The sequence below is a fragment of the Alosa pseudoharengus genome, unplaced genomic scaffold (assembly GCF_046254945.1).
Source record: "Alosa pseudoharengus isolate Yale_2024_CS ecotype anadromous, Long Island Sound unplaced genomic scaffold, YU_APseudo_1.1 YU_APseudo_1.1_scf_5, whole genome shotgun sequence".
NCBI classification, from domain to species: Eukaryota; Metazoa; Chordata; class Actinopteri; order Clupeiformes; family Clupeidae; genus Alosa; species Alosa pseudoharengus.
The window spans coordinates 12,760,613-12,783,148 of NW_027468837.1; the positions used below are offsets into that span (position 1 = coordinate 12,760,613).

The 22,536-nt window shown below is 41.7% G+C and overlaps 2 protein-coding genes across 2 annotated transcripts in view; both read left to right on the forward strand.

Moving 5' to 3' along the window:
* Positions 1-1,736: 1,736 nt before the first annotated feature.
* Positions 1,737-9,052, forward strand: pfdn5 (prefoldin 5). Its single transcript, XM_076268212.1, has 6 exons — positions 1,737-1,840; positions 2,348-2,450; positions 3,012-3,043; positions 3,164-3,238; positions 4,569-4,674; positions 8,565-9,052. Exons 1-6 carry the CDS (start codon positions 1,772-1,774, stop codon positions 8,642-8,644), a joined length of 465 nt encoding a protein of 154 aa, XP_076124327.1. The 5' UTR covers positions 1,737-1,771; the 3' UTR covers positions 8,645-9,052.
* A 3,452-nt stretch (positions 9,053-12,504) lies between these two features.
* Positions 12,505-22,536, forward strand: part of dip2bb (disco-interacting protein 2 homolog Bb) — a 40,560-nt gene continuing 30,528 nt past the window's right edge. The window contains exons 1-8 of the mRNA XM_076268283.1: positions 12,505-12,617; positions 16,488-16,559; positions 17,164-17,292; positions 17,993-18,124; positions 19,482-19,787; positions 20,381-20,488; positions 21,572-21,691; positions 21,964-22,161. Of these exons, the coding sequence (XP_076124398.1) occupies positions 12,533-12,617; positions 16,488-16,559; positions 17,164-17,292; positions 17,993-18,124; positions 19,482-19,787; positions 20,381-20,488; positions 21,572-21,691; positions 21,964-22,161 (1,150 nt within the window). The 5' untranslated portion in view covers positions 12,505-12,532. The remainder of the gene's footprint in view (positions 12,618-16,487; positions 16,560-17,163; positions 17,293-17,992; positions 18,125-19,481; positions 19,788-20,380; positions 20,489-21,571; positions 21,692-21,963; positions 22,162-22,536) is intronic.

The window sequence follows — 22,536 nt, forward strand, 5'->3', positions numbered from 1 at the left end:
CGAGCATCTTTCTGAATCATTACTCATATCAAGTTTTACCTCCGCCCTTTCCCAACGCTCCAATACTCTAGAAACAAGAAAAAGGTTCCTGTGATGATATCACCTAGCAGCTCAAATGCGCTGGCAGCACATCCAGTAGCAGTTGATGGGCCATCCAATGAGAGGGAGTCTCTCTGCACTGGAGTCCATCAGCCAAAGTACTGGTATAGAGCTCAGTGCCAGAACGAGCCATTGCTATTGGTCTTGCCCTGTATCGGACCTGCCTATGCATGTGAGCAAATCAGCTATTTGATTAGTTACTGGTGAGACTAGCAGGCTAGAAACCCTTCAAGATGCTTTAGCCTACGTATACTCAAATTCTAACATGTATTTCATCTGTGTCAAAGACATCATTGCTGGAGACAATTTAGTTTGTGGGGAGTAAGATGAGACCTCCAAGAACACTCCTTCATTATGCATTCACCTGTTTTTTTTTCTCTCTCAGTTTTCAACATTTCAGTCAATGCAGCCGTCCATTTTACTGTGACTTTGAAGGAGCATGGAAGCTCAGTTCTCCTGGTATGTATTTGATCAATCTGTAATAATAGATAAAAGCCAAGTGCCACAGCTGACCATACAAACATACATACTGAAATTGTGTAAAAGTAAAATAACACTAATGAAATAACAGTATACAATGTTTGTTTTTTACAAATGTGCACTTACATTCTCTCTATCTATACATTTAAACATGAGTGTTTCTAAATATTCACTATAAATTACATTAAAGTCTCCTAAGGTAATAACTATCTTCAAAACTCAACACGCAATTTATTCATCACTAATAGGCCTGACTGTGAGGAAGTAAGACATAGCTATGCAGAGGTCATGCCCTCAGGGTCAGCTGGTGGTCATTATTCTTCAGCTCTCTGCAGTGGGGGGCCCACACTGTAAGAAGACCCTATGGAGAGAGTTATATTGAGGTTATGATTCCGACCCACAATATGAAATAGCCTAATATATGTGACATTCTTTGGTTTATGTTAGATATTGTGTTTTAGGCTTTAGTTGTGATAAATATGAATAACATTTTTGAACAATATTTTTTGATCAAAATGTGGTGCAACCTCTTATAGCACTCTATTCTTAATACAACTTGCTATGACAATATGAAATGGTGACAATGTTTCATGTTTTCTGTCTCCATTTAATCACACTGTTGGAACAGCTGTTGTAAATGTGCAGAGTGATTTATCACTTTCCTTAGGCTATGCTATGTTGGTATAGGCCTATTTCATTAGTTTAAGACCCCCTCAACGATACACATTCATGACAGCCAGGTAAGGATGAGAGGTATGTAACCTTAGCTAAAGGTTACATACCTGACCAGGGAGTAGGCCATAATTCAGGTAAATGAGAAAGTAAAAGCAGATTGTAATAGCAGTGCCCTTTTTTCAATGGGTAATTGCGTATGCGCATTCATTTTGTGTCCCAGGGTCCTCTTTCAATGCATGATGCCACATCACCAAAGTAGGCTATAAGACCTTTTCTTCAGACATGTTAAAGGAACACACCGGAAGTTTGTCAAGTATAAAAGGACATAGCTCACTAAGTATTAAAAAATACTTGAAAATAACAAAAGCTGGTAAAATGAACCCAAATCTAAGAAAAACAAAACACATCAAATAGCCAATCCGTGTTCTTCTTTATGCCCACTTTTAATTTGAAAAGAAGCAGCAACTTCACGTGTTTCCCGGAAGTACAACAAGCCCGGTGTTCGCCTTACTGTACCATGACGGCTGTGAATCTCACAGAATTATCTCTCCCCCAGCTCGAGCAGCTGAAAAATCAGCTAGAGCAGGTATGCTCTTTAATACATCTTCCCTTACTGCAAAACAGTTGTGTTGTTTACTTGTATTTCTAAAGCGTTTCTGTCACCTAAGAGAAATGTTTGGTGCCAGGCTATCCTAGCTAGCTAGCAGTTAGCGCATTCGCAAAGGACTGTTTTGTAACGTTAACGTGCTTCATGAGGTAGCAGCTAGCTAACTAGATCGTTTACTATTTATTTCTTAATGAGTACAAATATTTCTGTCGACCGCAAAGCCTAGAGTGTTTTTTCTTCAATGGAGGGTTACAGTGAATGGATAGTGTGTGATGTCCGTCCCCATTCAGTAGGTGATCGTCCACATGGGGATGCACAGTGATTGTTCGTCCATATTTAGACATCCACGCCCCAAAGAAATCTGAAAGGCAGTGCTCTAACATTACTTCTTCACTTGATGTTTGTATCCGCTACTATGGAGTATTATGCAGGCCTTATTTTGACTGTATCCAACTATAATGCGTGTTAAATAACGTTACATTGCAGGAGACAGAGTTTTTGACATCTTCTATCGGACAGCTCAAAGTTGTGCAAACGAAGTATGTTGAGGCTAAGGAGAGTCTGAATATACTCAACAAGTCAAACGAAGGTGAGTAAAATGTGGTGCTGTGATATTAACGCAAAAAAGACTCCACGCAGACGTCAACATAATTACTCCGAATTATAAACGCCGTTATAATTAGCTTGTTAGGTGCAGTCTGTTTTGTATTCTTGGAGACCAGATGTTAGTTTGGCATTTCATGCCCGGGGTTTACCCTGGGATCAACTTGTTAAGAATTGGTTGTGGGGTAAGGCGTAATTTCGTCTAAAACGAGGCTGGCTTTACATCAAACAACCTTTTTACAACGTAATGAGCACACCACACACACCACTGCACGGTCGACGCAACTATTCTGAGCTCTGCCTCCATAATAGAAATATCAAACCGTGTTTACTCTCTAATCATTACAGCGAACATCTGAGTCTTAATTCACCCCCAACTCACCTGTTAATGAGTCTAGAGTCTCTGTAAGCAATACTTTTTTTTAAGTTTCCTCGTCATTTATTTTATAAGATGATTTAAAAGTCTTGCCCAAAGCAGCTTGAGAATACCTGAATGTGATGGCATGTGTGCACATCTGTCTAATCCTAAATTTTCTGTTCTTCACAGGAAAAGAACTACTTGTTCCTCTCACAAGCTCTGTATCCTTTTCTTATGTGGTGGCTATGAGCCATGGAGTGACGGAGGTTCTTAGTTCTGTTCCTCCTCTATGAATAGATGTTAACTTTATTTTGTGACGTCCTTGACACAACTGTATTCAGATGTATGTGCCTGGAACACTGAATGATGTGGATAATGTATTGGTAGATGTGGGAACTGGGTATTATGTAGAAAAGGTAAGAATTTGATATTTACATCAATTCATACACACACACACACACTGGGCCCAGGACTGATATGCAGTTTGTGTATGCCAAGCTCAGAGTAAAGTCAGCTGTTAGAACATGTGTTGTAAACTACAAGCTCCACCTTTGTGTCCTGTCCACAAAACACCAGGGGAAATATCTTGTATACCGCTGTGTAGGCTAGTCACATTTATTTCAAATTTCCCTGCAACCCCTTCTGTGTTCCATATGTTAAGACAGCTTAAAATGCTCTTGAATCATTTGGCAAGTGCTAACTGAACCCTTTATTTGTTCCGACGCTGTGCTTAACTTGACACAACTTTCCCTTTTAAAAACAAATAGTTTTGGTTTGGTATTTAATTTATAGTTTCAGCTTTCACCAGGTGCTGGGAACATGCAATTCCAAGAGAAAGTGAAACATGTTCCTTCAAGGCAGTATGTCAACCTGATGAAATATAAACTTTTATGTTGTCGAGAACATCCGGTTTAAGGCCACAGATAAACTATATATAAACTACATAGCCATAACCATGTGGGTACCTCTACTAATTAGTGGGGTAAGCTGCCTTAGTCGCACCCATTGCTTGCAGGTGCACAAAAGCTAGTATACGGTCATGCAATCTCTTTGGAGTACTGTCGGTGGGCCAAGGCTGCACATTAGGTGGGTTTACATGGGTAAATTTAATCCTTTTAGATTCATGTGTCGCAATTGGAATAGAAATGTTTATATAAAGACCTTTGTTGGAATAACACTGGCCGATCTGATTGGAATATATATGCGTTAGCTCCAAGCTGTCGCTTCATAACTGCGCTGAACAGGCGTTAGATTTGTTTTTTTGAGCAGATTTCAAACCCCGTGCAAAACGCAATGAAATGTGTGCATGTCACACAGCTATTCTGATTAAATATGTTTTGTGTGTATGGACATCTGATTGGATTCGATTATTGTGCCATGTAAACAGTTGGTCCGACGTCTTCAATTGGAGCCATTATTAAACCGTTATCAGACATATAATTCAATTATTTGGTCTGGAGTGTAGGACCAAATAATGTAAAGTGTAGCACATAAATATAATTTTTCTGAGGTAGCTGTGACTACCAACTCCCAGACTCCCTCAGGAAGTGACGTCAACATGGATACTTCCATTGCATAGCGGTGGCAGTACTTGAGGTGTGTGCTACGACAGGCCTCAGCTGGGCTAGTTATGTGAACAACCAGTGAGCTCCGAAAGGTACGTCTGCAGCCTCATGTCATGAATATAAATAACTGTGTGTGTGTTTGTGTGTGTGTGTGTGTGTGTGTGTGTGTGTCCGTCCTCAGAATGTAGATGACACCAAGAACTTCTTCAAACGAAAAATCGACTTTCTCACCAAACAGATAGAGAAAATTCAGCCAGCGCTGCAGGAAAAGCACACCATGAAGCAAGGTGATTATACACACCCACGCTATGGCCCTCATTTATCAACCGAGCGTAGAAACCAACGTAGATCTGAGCGCAGAAATCATCTTATGACGGAGTCACGTGTGATTCATGAAACTTTCGTATCACTCCCATTCCAGTGTAAGAATAAACGTTTGTTGATAAATGTGGCGGCTGGAAACAAGCGTAATTTAAATATTACGCCCCTATACTGTATACGCTCGTTTTAAAGGCCTCGCCCCTAGATTTACGACATTGAGGTGCATTATACGCCCAAAAGAGAAACATTTGTGGCCTTAGTGACGTTGCAAATCCAGCTGAACCTTGTTCATTTTGACAGCTAGAAAAGTGTCAAGAAACCTGGGAAACTGTATAGCGATTTAAGTGCAACAGACTTTTGCAGAGAGAATGCATCATACTACAAATACATTCATTACAAAACCATATGACACTGCCATTTGTCCTTTGAAAGTAATAAAAAATAATTTATGACTTGCGTTTTCCAAAAAGAAAGTAATCGTCTCCACATAGCCTATATGTGTCAACATAACAGGCTACATTACAGAAAGTAGCCTACAAATGTGCAGGAAACGTTATAGGTCCCAGATATTCCATGAATTCAACTCTTCAACTTTCCAATCCTCCGCCAATTTACCGCTGCACCGTGCTATGCTGTCTCAAAAGATGAGATTCGAGCGTAGCCACCGCTCATGTTCAGATTGATAAATGCCATGCTTTGTGTGGATGTAAGCGTACGCCTGTCCTATGCCTGTTTTATGTCGTACGCACGTTTCATAAATGAGGGCCACTATCTCGAGTGGTGCAAATTAACTTATTTATTAACATTGTTTATCTATCCATCTATCTATCTATCTACTCACAAAAAGTCAGGGATATTCGGCTTTCAGGTGAAATTTCAGGATGAACCTAAAATCCACTATAACCTTTACAGGTGAACTTAATGTGACCGTCTTGAAATGTGAATGTGCATGTCCAACAGTTCAATGTTTCAGTACTTTCTGTGCTAAAACATTCAATTTCACCCAAAAGCCAGGTATCCCTAACTTTTTGTATGTTTGTGTGTTTTATATATATATATATATATATATATATATATATATATATATATATATATACACACACAGTGCTGGCCAAAAGTATTGGCACCCATGCTAAAGTTGACTGAAAAGAGGAATATAAAATCATCTTTTGGAAATTGATCTTAATGCCTTAAGTGAAAAATGAGGAAATATCTAACCTTTAAGGACACCAATTTTCTTAGTAAATGAATAATGTATCATAAATAAATAAATGTTTTTCCTTAAAATATAGGGGTCATAAGTATTGGCACCCCTATGTTAAATTCCCATAGAGACAGGCAGATTTGTATTTTTGGCCAGCACTGTATATATCAAGGCTTTGAACCGGTTCACGAAACGAAAACCAGAAACTTTTGATGTTTTGCTAGGAACAGAAACAAAACCAGAAACTTTACATTTTTTTATGTTCCGGAACAGAACCGTTTATCTAAAATAATGGTAACCGGTTAATACCGTTATTGTTTTCGTTCTTTGACAAGATTTCTGTGACTTGGTGAGGTTCACTTCGGTCGTTCACTCATCGGGAGAAATGTAATAGAGAAGCTTTCCGCCAGCTGTAGGCTACAGGCAGAATCTTTTGTCATTTCCCTCTGGGCCCTGACAAGGTTTTGGCCATTTGTTTATAAGTTTAATATTCACAATGGCAGCTATGCACACACCATTGTGGTTTTGTATTGTCTGATGACATAAGAGAGATTTTGAGATTGCGAGGTGAGATTTTGAGAGATTTTGCAACTGCAAAGGTCCATGGCAGGCGCCCCACAGAAATGTTTTATTTTGCGAGTGAGATGCACGCTGCCCCCTCTGCGGCGCGTTCACCCCTAGTTTCAGAGCTATTCTAGGGCCGTGACTGTGGTAAACAAACTATATCCTAATAGAAAACTGATAGCTTTCCTGGTTAAATGGTATAAGCTAGGACTATTAGCCTACACAACATAAATTGTGCTGGCGACCCAAATAAAATCTCCTGCGACCCACCCGTGGGTCGCGACCCAGTCTTTGGGAACCAATGATGTAGCCTATAGTGCTATTTAATGTTTGATGACGAGATAGAGACATATGTAGACTAGCAATATAATTTAAAAAAAAATCCTAATGATCAGCCTACTTATTTGTATGTCCCGCAGCTGACATGGAACGTTATTAACCGGTTCAGGAACATCCATTTTAGGGTTGAACCGGAAACGTTAAAATACTGTTTCTGTTCGGAACGAACCAATTGGGGAAAAAATCTGGTTCAAAGCCCTGATATATATATATATATATACACACACACACACACGTATATTAGGGCCGTCAAACGATTAAAAAAATTAACTAATTAATCTCATATTTTGAAATGAATTAATTGTGAAAAAGTACATTTTCTCCCTAAAGATTAAAGCTTCTTAAATGGCATATTAAATACAATATAAATCACAAAATTAATGACTAACTACAAAGTTAAAAGTAAAACACTTTTATATTATTTAAATGATAATCATGACAGTCATTTTGTTTTAAAGTATTAATTTATTTTTTGACCAACTCCATTCAAATAAAGCCTATGGCTAGTCCACTAACTCTAACATTGTTTGTGTCACATGTATAGTGCAATATTAACAATGATAAGCATGATATTAAGTTGGTATAAACAGCTTTCATTCCTTTGGAAATAGAAGCATGTAAAGACATGATGCTAGCCAGACATTTTCTGTTTGCAATTAAAAGTGAATCATAAGCCTGGTATCCAGTAGCCACCTAGCTAGCATGGAATGCGTTTCAATCGGCATATCATGTGCTTTATGTAAAGGAATTATTGAAGACTTCAAGACTCACCAGTTCCATTACACAAAGGCAAAGACAACTCTTCATATTCTTGTCAATTTTCCAAATCACAGTGAGTGCTGCCTATGTCAAAGTGACCTGGCTCTCACAGTTTATAACTGGTCAGTAGTGGGAACCTGATAAATCCGCAATCTCCCCTAACCTCGTCTTTGTTGCCTTCATGATTTCCTTTTATAAGTTTCTTATATTAAAAAGGAGATATCAATTATCATCAACAACGACAAGCCAGCTGGAACCTGCTACTCGTTTTCTCTCCCTCTTCTGTGAGCTCAGACGCGTTCTCAATTAAATGGAGTAGCATACGTTCAAGTTGGATCTTAATGGGGTGGACCCGAAAAGTATAATCTTTATGTAACATGCTGTTGGTGCATTTTGACATTTTAAACGTTCTCTAACGAGTGAAAAGCAGTTTGCAGTAAAGCTACTATTAATTGGCTAAATGTTGGTCCCTCCTCTGTCTCTTGGAGCCCTAATCACAGTGCATGAGGCGTGTGGTGGTAGCGGCAGCACTGATCACTGTGCTTTAACATCAGGCAACTTTTAAAACTGAAACTTTTTGCCTACAAGCTACTCACGGTTCCTCTCCATCTTTCTCTAACTCCATAGACAGTAAAATAAACTCTCAGGCTTGCTGCTTCAGGTTTTGCGGCTTCCGTTACAAAGGAAATGGGTAAACACAATGCGTTAATTGCGTTAATATTTTGCAACATGTTATGTATTTCAAAATGAATCGCGGCGAATAACATGTTCATTTTGACAGCCCTAATATATATTATACATACACACAGTAAAATGGAGTTAAGAGTTAGGATGCACCAACTATTTTAGTATTTGTTGTTTAATAATATGAAAATTGTGAAACTTCAAAATTAATTTGCATTAGTGCGCAGTCAATTTCCACAACTCTACTTCTGCATCCTCACTAAGCTAATATGGTGTGTGTGTCTGTGTGTGTGTTTTTCTTAACAGCGGTGGTTGAAGTCATGAGCATGAAACTACAGCAGTTACACAGCCAGCAGACGTCATCATCAACAACCACCAAGGCATAGGAGACAACATAAAGAAGAAAATACACCATACACTCACAGACAGGTTTTCTTGCCAAAAAAAAAAAAAGTTCTCAGCAGTAAAATAGATCCGAATGGCTTAACTGTCAGAGCTGTTGAGTGGAGACACAATAGGGCTGTCTTAGGACATGTATGTACACACAAACACACACACAAACACACACACAGCAGACTCTGACTCTCAGATATAACCTAAGCATGTGTGACCTCTTTAACCCCAGCACAGAGGCACAGGTGACCTCGGACTGGATACCTGTCTGTCAGCATATTCTGTGTTTGTAAGTAAGAGACTCGTTTAATCCTGAGGAGTGTGTCTCAGTCTGTTATGTGTTCACTAAATTAATATTTGCATACATTCATACATGAATTAATAAAAGTGCTTCAAACGTCTTCAAGTGAGATTGAATTTATTTAACATGTCCGTGTCTTTTGTTAATTTAAGGGGAACTATGGGCTCTGTTTGAGGTCGGAGAATACTGTCGGTAGAATTTTATTTTAAATGTGGTGCTACATAGCTGGCAAGCATAGCATAGTGGCTAGATGCTGCCATAGATATACTAACGGTATATATATCTATGAAATGCTGCTACAAAGCTATGCTATGGGGGCAGATTTAAGACTTAAAATGTCCAGTGCTAAGGAACATGAACAGGATCCTTACGAGACACCACTATGTGTGTTTAACTTTAATTATGATGAAACGGGATACAGTAATGCGATGTTCGGACTTTACAGGAAGCGACTGGTGAAAACTGAGATATGACTGCCTGAACTAACACTGGCTCTTGCTAAAAAAATATTTCACCATTGAGTTGTTGAATGCTGTGTGTCTGGAATGTGCAGAATGATTTTTTTCCAGGAAGCTACAACCCCTGGCATAAATTATGGAATCACCAGTCTTGGAGGATGTTCATTAAGTTGTTTAATTTTTTAGAAAAAAGCCAGATCACAGACATGACACAAAACTAAGTTCATTTCAAATGGCAACTTTCTGGCTTTAGGAAACATTAAAGGAAATCAAGAAAAAAATGAGTTAGTCCATAACAGTTGCTTTTTTTAGACCAAGCAGAGGGAAAAAATATGGAATCACTCAATTCCCAGGAAGAAATTATGGAATCACCCTGTCAATTTCCTTTCCCACCTGCACCAGATTAGATCTGGTGATCACCAGATTAGATCACCAGTTAATCTGCAGTTAAAAAGGAGCAATCACACCTTGGAGAGCTGTTGCACCAAGTGGACTGACATGCATCATGGCTCCAACACGAGAGATGTCAATTGAAACAAAGGAGAGGGTCATCAAACTCCTTAAAGAGGGCAAATCATCACGCAATGTTGCAAAAGATGTTGGTTGTTCACAATCAGCTGGGTCTAAAATCTGGACCAAGTACAAACAGCATGGGAAGGTTGTTACAGGCAAGCGTACTGGTAGACCAAGGAAGACATCAAAGCGTCAAGACAGAAAACTTAAGGCAATATGTCTTGAAAAAAGAAAATGCACAACAAAACAAATGAGGAACAAATTCTGGGACAACATCTGGGACCGAACTGTGAGAAATCGCCTAAAGGAAATGGGATTTACATACAGAAAAGCTAAACGAAAACCATCATTAACACCTAAACATAAAAAAACAAGGTTACAGTGGGCTAAGGAAAAGCAACCTTGGACTGTGGATGACTGGATGAAAGTCATATTCAGTGATGAATCGCGTATCTGCATTGGGCAAGGTGATGATGCTGGAACTTTTGTTTGGTGCCGTTCCAATGAGATTTATCAAGACAACTGCCTGAAGAAAACATGCAAATTTCCTCAGTCATTGATGATATGGGGCTGCATGTCAGGTAAAGGCATTGGGGAGATGGCGATCGTTACATCTTCAATAAATGCACAAGTTTATATTGACATTTTGGACACTTTTCTTATCCCATCAATTGAAAGGATGTTTGGGGATGATGACATCATTTTTCAAGATGATAATGCATCTTGTCATAGAGCAAAAACTGTGAAAAAATTCCTTGAAGAAAGACACATAACGTCAATGTCATGGCCTGCAAATAGTCCGAATCTCAATCCAATTGAAAATCTGTGGTGGAAGTTGAAGAAAATGGTGCATCCCAATGCTCCAACCTGCAAAACTGATCTGGCAACTGCAATCAGAGAAAGTTGGAGCCAGATTGATGAAGAGTACTGTTTGTCACTCATTAAGTCCATGCCTCAGAGACTGCAAGCTGTTATAAAAGCCAGAGGTGGTGCAACAAAGTGGTGCGTTGAAGTGTTCTTTTGTCAGTTTGTTTTTCATGATTCCATAGTTTTTGCCTTGGAATTGAGTGATTCCATATTTTTTTCCCTCTGGTTGGTCTAAAACAAGCAACTGTTACTGATTATTTTATTTTTTTCTTGATTCCCTTTAATGTTTCCTAAAGCCAGAAAGTTGCCATTTGAAATTAACTTAGTTTTGTGTCATGTCTGTGATCTGGCTTTTTTCTAAAAAATTAAACAACTGAATGAACATCCTCCAAGACTGGTGATTCCATAATTTATGCCAGGGGTTGTAATGATGTGTCTGTTTAAACCCTGTATCGTATCGTATCATGCACACCCCATGCCCTTCTCTTTTGTATCATGGACTTAAATTGAAGTACAAGCTCTCTAGTTGAGGGACCTATGTTCTCAACCAACACCCCACAGCTCAGTTGTTTTTCTGAAGCTCTATGTCTGTGTGCCTGGAAAGTCAAGTCAGTTAGGAGATGCCCACAGGACTACTGTTCATCATCATCATCATCATTATTATTGTAAATCACAAACGAGCTGAAAATGTTAGACCGACCTGCCACCTAGTGGAAGTTTGTAGCAGTGCAGCATTGTGTCCGTTTCAGTGGTTGGCTACTGTTTGGATTTGCCACTCATTAAAGATGACCCCCATCCATCTGTCTGACAACCATACTTGTCATTTTTTGACTTTGGGGTGTTTGCAAATATGAGATGAGTTCCACCAATAACTGCGAGAATAAACCGGATGTGTTTAAACTCAAACCTTAATTTACCAATTTAGTTGTGATCCCGATCTTTTATCGTCTATGGATATAAACCACTTAGTTTCATGGTGGATCAACAATTAATTGAGTATGTTTACTGAATATTCAGTTTTACTGTTTACTTAGGCCTACTAAAATGACTTACTTGCCATAGTAGGCCTGGCCATTAGTCTATTGTTTAGGTTGATCTGGATATCAGTTTTCTCAGAAGTGTGAATGTTTTTTGTAGGCCTGCAGAAACACACACTGTGAATCAGCATGAAAAAGCTTATGCGTAATGCAAAGCAGAAGTAAACAAATGTTTACACACACACACTGGGGGGGTTCTCACACACACACACACACACACACACACACTAATCACACCCTGTGTGTCTGTGTACACATATGTTTACTTTTGTTTTGACACAATTTTGCGAAGGACTTTCATGATTCATCACTGAAGTAGATGCACGGAGAGTCTGTTTTATGTAGCCTACCCAGTCCGCCATTTGATGGTAGTGGATGCTGTTGAATTTTGTCTTGAGGTGAACTGACTGACACCGGACCAGACGCGGGGCAGCCAATAGCTGTGGCTCTAGAAGTGGGCTACAGTAGGCTCATCACAGGACCAGACTCGCTGAAGATTAGACTGTGAAGCTCACCGACTAAATGCTCTCCTCCATCCCGGTCACGTGACAAATAAATACAGTAGGATCGGTCACTATGGCGGAGATCTGACTGACTCACGAACTCAGCATCACTGCACGGGCTATTATTTGGCATCCCCTGTCTTCTCCGAGGATCGTTCCTCCCGTCCATCCTCCTCTCGCAGGCAGGCGGTGTTCGGACGTGATGGCAGAACATGGAGTGGATCTTTCTGCCTTGCCCAAAGAGATCCGCGAACATCTGGCGGAACTAGACCTAGAGCTATCAGAGGGTAAGGGATGGATAGGCGACCATATGTGTGCTTAGATGAGAAAAAAAAGATGTGCGTTGCGCGTTGGTGATATCCTATATTTGTTTTGGCATTTAGATTCACTTGCATTCTCATATTGATAATATTCGCAATTTAAATCGGTGGGATGAGGGAGTTGGTTGAATGTTGTTGTTTTACCTTCGCGAGCGTGGTTATCTCCGTGAGGCACAGTGACCTGGTTTTCACCATGTCTTCACGAGGGCATGGTTTGATAGAATACAGCCCACTGTTAACACAACTAATGTTTTATTATTTTTATTTTAGGCCATTTCTCAATTGATTATATAACTCATTTGAAGACCCTGGTCGTTTATTTCTTATGGAATGTAAGGCTAGCCTACTGCATGAATATGAATGTAGCCTATAGCCTGACATATTTGCTATTCGTTTGCAGACACGACTCGTTTCTAGGCCCAGTGATTCTTTCACGTTCCCTGGGATGCTAGCTTGTACAGAATGTAATATTATGGCAGCGAACAATAGCACATAATTGTATGGTCCATTTCCCTATATAATATTCCTGATTTAGCGTAGCGTTCTACGCTCAGAACATTATCCAATCCTGATTGGCAATGCACGCATTACAGCAAATCGTGCTGGTATTTGGAATAGGCCTACAGTGTATAGTGGCCTTCGCGAAACATCTTCGGCAAGTGCATTACACAGGGCAAACAGCTTTAACTCTATAGCTTATTTTAAGCGTGTTGGAAGCCAGATGCGACGGAGGAAGATCCTGCGCTTCCTTTGCACGTCTCGCGATGCGCCTCTGTATTAACCAGACTAGCATTTCAATGTAGAGCTGTAGGCGCACAGAAGGCCACAAGCTCTTAAAGCAGTGTTTAGAATTAGACGACTCCCAGTGTTTTTCCCACTACAAAACTATTTACAAGGATGAAAGTAAAATCGAGGATTAAGTCCCCCAAGAGCAAGAGTAGCCTAGTAATGCTGTAGTAGCAAGCAGAATGTAAGCATCTCAATATGAATAGCCCACCACATAACTCTCTCTCTTTCTCTCTCTCTCTCTCTCTCTCTCTCTATCTCTCTATCTATCTATCTCCCTCTCTCTCTCTGTTAAAAATGTAAAATGATGACATGGGGCAAGATATAAGAGTGGTGATCAGATCAGGTGATGTAGAAAATCAGTCAGACAGGTTTGCATGTAGTAGGGAGATACACTGTCTAATGCATGCATACAAACTCAGTGTATTAGGTATTATAGGCCACCTCATCACTGTGGGCGATTGTGAAGTGTTGCAGAGTAGCCTACTGTGCCACCCATCATCACACTCAGTTGTCTGTATGATGATTAGTATCTCTGTAATAATATGGTGGTGTGGCTGTGTTAGGCTAGCAGGAACAGGGCTGTGCCGTTATAAACCCCACTCACCCTCTCTGCCTTTGGAAGTGTGCTATAGCGACAGATGCTAATGCCTATCCATAGGTATTACACTTACTGCTGGCAGAGCAGAACTGTGTGCTTCGCACTATGCAGATTACACTGACACCTTTTCTTTTTATATTGTGGTCTTATCTGCCTCACAGTGTACATCTTCCATGTGATTCCCCGTATAACACCCTTTAAATGCATTAGTTGTGTGCTGTTACAGTGGAACACAACATTTAGGGGTGCAAAATGGATGCTACAGTGTTTATGCATTTTATGATAGTTTACTCACATGGCATGTTTAAATGCCATTGTTTGTACAGGAAATGGACCCTTCTGGTGGAGTAAAGCTTAATGTTGTTTGTGTACCATTATCATTTCATGTGCATATGTAATATTAATATCACAAGAGGCAGCGATATGGATGTGTTCAGACTAATCCTCTCAGTTATGCACACACACACGCACACACTCACACATACACACTGTTGTGCTGAATGTACACATGTAATGGCAGCCACTGAAACCCTTGCCTGGGTCACAGCCAGTTCACCACACCGTGTTCATCACTGAAACATTGACATGGGCGGTATGGGATCTGTGTGTTTCTCAAGAACACTCTGAAGGGTATGAAGGAGTCTGGAGTGACTTAGCATCGCTCTGAGTGCAGAGTGGGCACTCCGGTCTACCACATGAGCCAATTCGGCTCCGTTTGTTCATTGCCATACCCAGCCAACACAGCTGGACAAAGAAGAGAAAACGTGTGTCAGCCAGCTAATGCAGATAGGTACCGGAGGCCTGCACTGCAGTCTCAGGGATGGAGGAAGTAGATTATAATGACAAACATTTTGTTGTGCATGGCTGCTCAGAGTGTGTTAAGAATGTAAGCTGGTAAGAATGTGCTATTCTTGCAAAAAACATTCCCCGTGACATAATTTCAACTTTTTGTGTTCCTCTTTGTCATGATGGAGCCATTTCAAAACGTATATGTGAAATCTACATTATGTTTTTGACTAGATGTGTGTGTATGGAGTTGCTGTATAGTCTGTAAAGAAAGTAACCATGTACAGAATTGGCCTTTTCTTCTCTCACCAGAAAATACATGCTGGCTGTGCTATGACAGTGTTACATCATACACACAAAGAGGGCTGTGGTCTGTGTGTGTGTGTGTGTGTGTGTGTGTGTGTGTGTGTGTGTGTGTGTGTGTGGTTGTGTGTGTGTGGTTGTGTGTGTGTGTGTGGTTGTGTGTGTGTGGTTGTGTGTGAGGCAGGACATGATGGAGATGAGTGGAGAGTTGAAAGAAAGTGCTTCGTCCTTACTATAGGTCTGTCTCAAAGGCAGCATGGGTGCACAAACAAACAGGTGTATGTGTGTGTGTGTGTGTGTGTGTATGTACTTGAACTTTTGAGGCAAGGCAGTTTGCTGTGTGTGACTTATCCCACCGTTTCCCCGAAGGGTTGTGATCCAACACGGAGAGAACAGCAGCAAAAAGCACAAGACAAGCAGACAAGAGGAAGAAAAGACAGACAGGGAAGGATGCAGTGATGGAGAGAGAGAGAGGGAGAAAATGTGGAGGAGAAAGTAAAACAGAAGAGAGGGATGAACGAGGGAGAGGGAGGGATAGAGAGATTACGCCCCTTGTCTGCTTAATCTAGGTCATACAGCATAATGCTCGTTTACCCAGAATGCACAGCTAGATCCGTACTGCTCTCTCTCTCTCTAATTCTCTCACTCTCTCACCCTCTTGCTCTCACACAAACACCAGTGTCATCTGTTTTGTTGGAATCCGTGTGAGGAATGTAAGTCCTTACTTATACATGTAATTCTCCTGGCAGTCGACATCAGGTCTAAGGCAATTGGATAGAGCAAGAGACTAGAAATCTCTGTAATGTCTTTTGGTTTTGAAAAATGTATAAATGCATAACAATGTATAATACATAATGATGTATAATGTATTATTATGTATAATTACATAATACTAATAAAACATTTGGTAAATAGTGTACACAACTATACCCAGTAGCAAGGCATTCTCTTCCTAGTCATTACAATATTAGCTATAGTCTGACAAAGAAAAAATTCTGAACCTGTATGCTCAGCCGTCGTGTTCACAGCTGTGTGTCCCTTCCTGGCGTAGGAGAGTGTTTTCTGCTCTGTTGGGTCATAAGCTCGCCCGTGGGTGTGTGAGATGGCATGCTTCTGTGCACCAGAAATGGCATGCTATTTCTACTATTCAAGCGACAGATGACGTGTTGCTTTTATTGAAATGATAATTATGACGAAGAACATGAGGAAGTGACAACGTTGTTGATCAGGATGGTGAAGGGTGGTTTGGAGGTCCCTTTTGGGAATACATGTAATAACAATGGTGACAAGGTTAGGTGATAATGATGATGAAGTGGAGACCAATTATTTGTGGTGAATAAAAATCCCTGTACATTTCTCAGGTGACATCACTCAGAAGGGCTATGAGAAGAAACGGGCAAAACTCCTCGCTCCCTTCCTCGTGCAATCTCCAGGTAAGACTCCAGCTCAATCTCCAGGTACAGCTCTTCATCACCTGGCAGTAGGACAGGGGAAACCCAGTTAATGGCCAGGAGGAGTTGTTTCATTTTACAGCCTAGCCTCTCAGTAGGATGCACCCTACTCCAACAGCAACTCATAACATGGTTTTGTTTTAGATGTCTGAGAGTTGGGCATTTGAATAAAAATGAGCCTGTTTACTCACACAGTGAGCATGCATGTGAGTACAAAGGCACTATTTTCTCCCATGCTCACATCTTAGAGATCTGAAGCAAAACCATGTTATGAAGCTTTACGAAACTGTTCAAACCCCTTTTGCGTCTTTGTCTTTTAAGTTAGCTAGCCTGGAAAATCCAGACCCTGGTAATCTAGAAAGAAGGTCTATATCAAATACGCCGATTTGATTGGTTCCACGGGATGCAAGGGGTAAAAGTAACGTGCATCATTGCTCATTGCCAGAGTACACAATTCCATTGTGCTCTCGCGAGAACTCTGGATTTCCAGGGTATAGCTAGCTACTCTTAGACCAAAACGTCTTACGAATGCTTGATTACTTATGTTTACTTACCCTTATAACAGACTTGGTTTTGTTTGTGACAGTTGTGCCTGCTAAGAGTCCAGGGAGGACCACTGCCTCCACTCCCTCCTCCTCTGGCTCGTCCACCCGCCATCGACGAACTCCGCACCCACGCCACGGCGGAGGCACCAGAGATGATCGCTACAGATCAGGTAATACACCTGTCCTGTCACACCTGTGGAAATGCAGCTGTTGTAATTTACCTGAGATAATGCTACAGATCAACCAATACACCTCAGAATGCACCTCTGAAAATGTGCCTGTGATTATGCTACACATCAGGTAATACATCTGTCAAAGCTCATGTGTGGAAATGTTCCTGAAGTAATTGCTATCGATCAGGTAATACTCTTGTCTTAGCGTGAGCATAGGCATCAGAGATGAACACCACAGATCAGGTGATATAAGCTACCTGTTCTAGAGTACCTGTGAGACTTAAGTACTACCTTAAGTACCCTAGAAACACCTGTGGGTATTTGTGTACAACACTGTGTGCCTGTTAGATTTTTCTGTTGTGCATGTTAGATTTGGATTCTGATAGACTCTATCTATGGTATCAGCATTTTCATAATCGTTTGTAATGTGCCTGTAATATGTACCTTTTATGAAGTGCCTGTGATAATATATCTGTGATGAAGTACTTGTAGCAGTGCATCTCGATTCATGTATCTTAGATGATGCACCTGTCGTATCGAGCATCAATCCATCAAACCTGTGATCTGGCCCCCATAACAATGTACCAGTGTGTAACCTGGCTATTTGAAACAGAGCACAGCATATTATTCGTAACATCCTCTCTTGTTTTCTCATGGTTTGCTTTTCACCCCCCCATCCCCCCCCCCGTCTTTGTAGACATCCACACAGAGGCCGTGCAGGCTGCTCTGGCGAAGCACGAGGACGAGGAAGAGAAGCTGGCTCTCCCCATGCCCACCAAACGCCGCTCCACATACGTGCCGTCTCCTGCCAAGGCACAGACCCCACCAGGTAACCCACTACTCTACTTATGTCATTCTCTCTCTCTCTCTCTCTCTCTCTCTCTCTCTCTCTCTCTCTCACACACACACACACACACACACACACATGTACTGTATGTACAGTCTCCTGCCAAGGCACAGACCCCACCAGGTAACCCACTACACTACTTATGTCATTCTCTCTCTCTCTCACACACACACACACACACACAGCACACACACACACACACACACACACACACATCACACACACACACACACGCACACACACACACACACACACACACATGTATGTACAGTCTCCTGCCAAGGCACAGACCTCACCAGGTAACCCACTACACTACTTATGTCATTCTCTCTCTCACACACACACACACACACACACACACACACACACACACACGTATGTACAGTCTCCTGCCAAGGCACAGACCCCGCCAGGTAACCCACTACTCTACTTATGTCATTCTCTCTCTCTCTCTCTCTCTCTCTCTCTCTCTCTCTCTCTCTCTCACACACACACACACACACACACACACACATGTACTGTATGTACAGTCTCCTGCCAAGGCACAGACCCCACCAGGTAACCCACTACACTACTTATGTCATTCTCTCTCTCTCACACACATACACACACACACACAGCACACACACACACACACACACACACACACACACACACATCACACACACACACACACGCACACACACACACACACACACACACACATGTATGTACAGTCTCCTGCCAAGGCACAGACCTCACCAGGTAACCCACTACACTACTTATGTCATTCTCTCTCTCACACACACACACACACACACACACACACGTATGTACAGTCTCCTGCCAAGGCACAGACCCCGCCAGGTAACCCACTACACTAGTTATGTAATTCTCTCTCTCTCTCTCTCACACACACACACACACACACACACACACACACACACACACACACACGTATGTACAGTCACATGCCCAGGTACAGACCCTGTCAGGTAACAAGTCCAACTAGCCTTGTCAGACATGCATACACACAGACACACACACACACACACACACACACACACACACACACACACACACGTATGTACAGTCACATGCCCAGGTACAGACCCTGTCAGGTAACAAGTCCAACTAGCCTTGTCAGACATGCATACACACACACACACACACACACACACACACACAGACACAGACACAGACACACACACACACACACACCCACACACACACACACACACACACACAGACACACACACACACACACACACACACACACACACGCGGGATGTCTCTTCTCTCTTCTCTCTTTCTTCACTCTCATTCTCTCATTCTCACTGTTTCATTCTCTTTCCTCCAGACTCGTCATCCTCATCGGAGGAAGATGACGATGACGAGGACAGCGGAGATATCCTGTCTCCAGACTCGGCACCGGACGGTGCCGCCCAGGGCTCCTCGTCTACCTCGTCCTCCTCGGCCTCGTCCACCCTCTCGTCCGACCAGTGCAGTCAGACGCAGCTGCAGACGCACACACACTCGCACTCGCACTCGCACATGGCCGGGCCCAGCACGCACACACACGCCCAGCCGCCTCTGCCTCCGCCACCACCTCACTCACAGTCCCATCCCGTGGCTCTCACCGAGACGCTGGGACACGTCCGCATCGGTGAGTCAACGGCCATTGCTCTGTGTGTGGGTGTGTGTGTGTGTGTGTGGGGGGGGGGTATTATTTTACAGATAAAAAGGGTAATATTGTCTTTAAAAAAATGTGCACATTGACAATTTTGTGTTTAGTGTCTATAAAAAGTATTCACCCCCGTGGGATATTTTCCCATTTGTTGCTTTTATAAATGCAATCTTGGTCAATTTAGTTTGGATTTTTTTTACAATAAAATACAAAAAAATGTCTTTAAAGTCAAAAATACAGATTTCTACAAAGTAAAGTTAATTGATTTAGTTCATTTAGTTACCGTAATTAATTAAATTTACCAAATTGACCAAGATTCCATTTATAAAAGCAGTAAAAGGGGAAATATCCAAGGGGGGGTGAATACTTTTTATAGGCACTGTATAAATCTAAGTTAGGTTTTCTTAAAGAATGACAGAAGGTTCATGACGCTTCTCAATTACAGTTAAGTGTGTTTTAAATGAACTGTAATTACCCTCTCTCTCTCTCTCTCACTCACACACACACTACCAAAAAGTGTGTGTGAGTTTGGAATGAATTGCATTATCTTCTGTGTCCCCCTGTACTCCCAGACCTGGGTGCTGTAGGCCAGCGCATGTCCCGTGTGGACCGACCCAGCAACACCATCCGGGGCATGACCCACGTCCAGGGCCGAGGCACCATCATGGAGACCGCCGATGGTAAGAGAGAGAGAGCGTGCCGTCCGGGGTCTCCCCGCAGTCCGAGCACCAAAGACTGGGACTTTTCTCAAAGCTTTACTCCTTGCCTCTTAAAGCCAGCCACTTGTTTCTGTATGATAGACTGAATGATTTTTATTTTATATGCACTTTTGAATCTTGATTTTGTGTTTTTGTGTAGGCTTTTATGTTGTTTTTAGTTTTCACACATATTCTAAGTTTGTTTACTCACTAACTAAGCCATGTTCCTTTGTCTCTCTGTTTATCTATCTGGCTTTATATCTACCTCTGCTCTCTGCCTACTCTTTCTGCTTCTGCTCTCTATCACTCTCTCTCTGTCTCTCTCTCTTTCTCTCTCTCTCTCTGCCTCTATTTCTATCTCTCTCTCTCTATCTCTCTCTCTCTCTCACACACTCTCTTGCCCATCCATGTTGTGCGTACATTCAGTCAGAAGGGTTGGAAAAGGTACAGTAATAATAGCCATCAGTAGCCCCTTAATAGTCCATTAATAGTGCGCTAGTATACAAACCTGAGAAAACCTCTCTTCCCCCTCCTCCATCACTCTCGCTCTGTGAGTATGTATGGATGTGTGCGTGTGTGTGTTCGTGTTTGTTTGTGTGTGTGTGTGGGTGAGTGTGAGTGATTGTGCATGTGTGTGTGTGTGTGTGTGTGTGTATGTGTGTGTGTGTGTGTGTCTGAGTGTGTGTCGGGGTGTTTGTTGTGTTTGTGTTAGAGAGACTAGTTCAACAAGCCCTGATTTACCCTCCTATCAATAGACTACCCTTTGACTTTGTGACAACAGAACTAACACAATCAGATATTCAAGAGTAGGTCACTAACATCAAAACACAGACCCACTCTCTTACACACCCACGCATGCATCCACACACACACACATACACACACACACACGTGCACACACACACTCATTCACAGGAAAGGTAGGTAGGGGTAGGATACACAGCACTTCCATCATCCATAAGCTGTGTCCTTTTATACGTTTTTCTCTGTGCTGTTTGCTTGCTTGTGTGTGTGTGTGTGTGTGTGTGTGTGTGTGTGTGTGTGTGTGTGTGTGTGTGTGTGTAGGTGTCCCAGTCTCTAGTAGGGTCTCCACTAAGATCCAGCAGCTGCTGAACACTCTGAAGCGTCCAAAGAGACCTCCACTCAGCGAATATTTCATGGACGACCAGGAGGAGATCGTCGAGGGTAGGTCACACACGGCACGTTCACTCTCAGTCATAGTTGACTCATAGTTAAAGCTATACTTTTGGTTGGTCCCATAGTATGTATTTATGTATATTAATGCATGTATTCAGGTAATGTATTGATAAATAAAATAGTAAAAAAATTAAAAATTAAAAGCCTGGAAATTAGCCTACTGATCAACTTCGATTCCATTTCATTTATTCTATTCTGTAGACAGTTTTGTGTAGAGAGGGTGGAATTGCTTGAGCTCATTTGCGTTATGCCCTCTGTAGTTCCTCAGCCTGACCCGAGCATCCCTCGTCCAGAGGGGAGACAGACAATCCCGGTGAAGGGCGAACCACTGGGCGTGGTCAGCAATTGGCCTCCGTCCCTGCAAGCCGCATTGGCCCGCTGGGGCGCCACTCAAAGCAAGAGCCCCGCCCTCACAGCTCTTGACATCACTGGCAAACCCCTCTATACGCTCACCTACGGTAAGCCAGACTGGACAAAAACAAATGTTTTTTTCTGTCACATATGTAGCCTACTCAGATCTAGAGTACCTCAAATAGTTTTTCAAACCTACTTTGCCAAAAATCTATGATGGCACAGGAGACTTTACCCACAACCCTCTTCGCACTTCAGATTCTATGGAGATCAGTTATTGTTTGTGTTTATAATTCACATTGACTGTACATACATATTAAAGGCATTTAAACATTTACTTCTTTATCACTTTTATGAAAGTCTTTGGCTACTGTTGTTTTTGGACCACCGTAAATATATCAACAATTTTGAAATGTTCAGAAATGTTGTTCCTCATGAATTTCCATACATTTTGTGTACAGAATAGGGCATAGTTCTTGTTC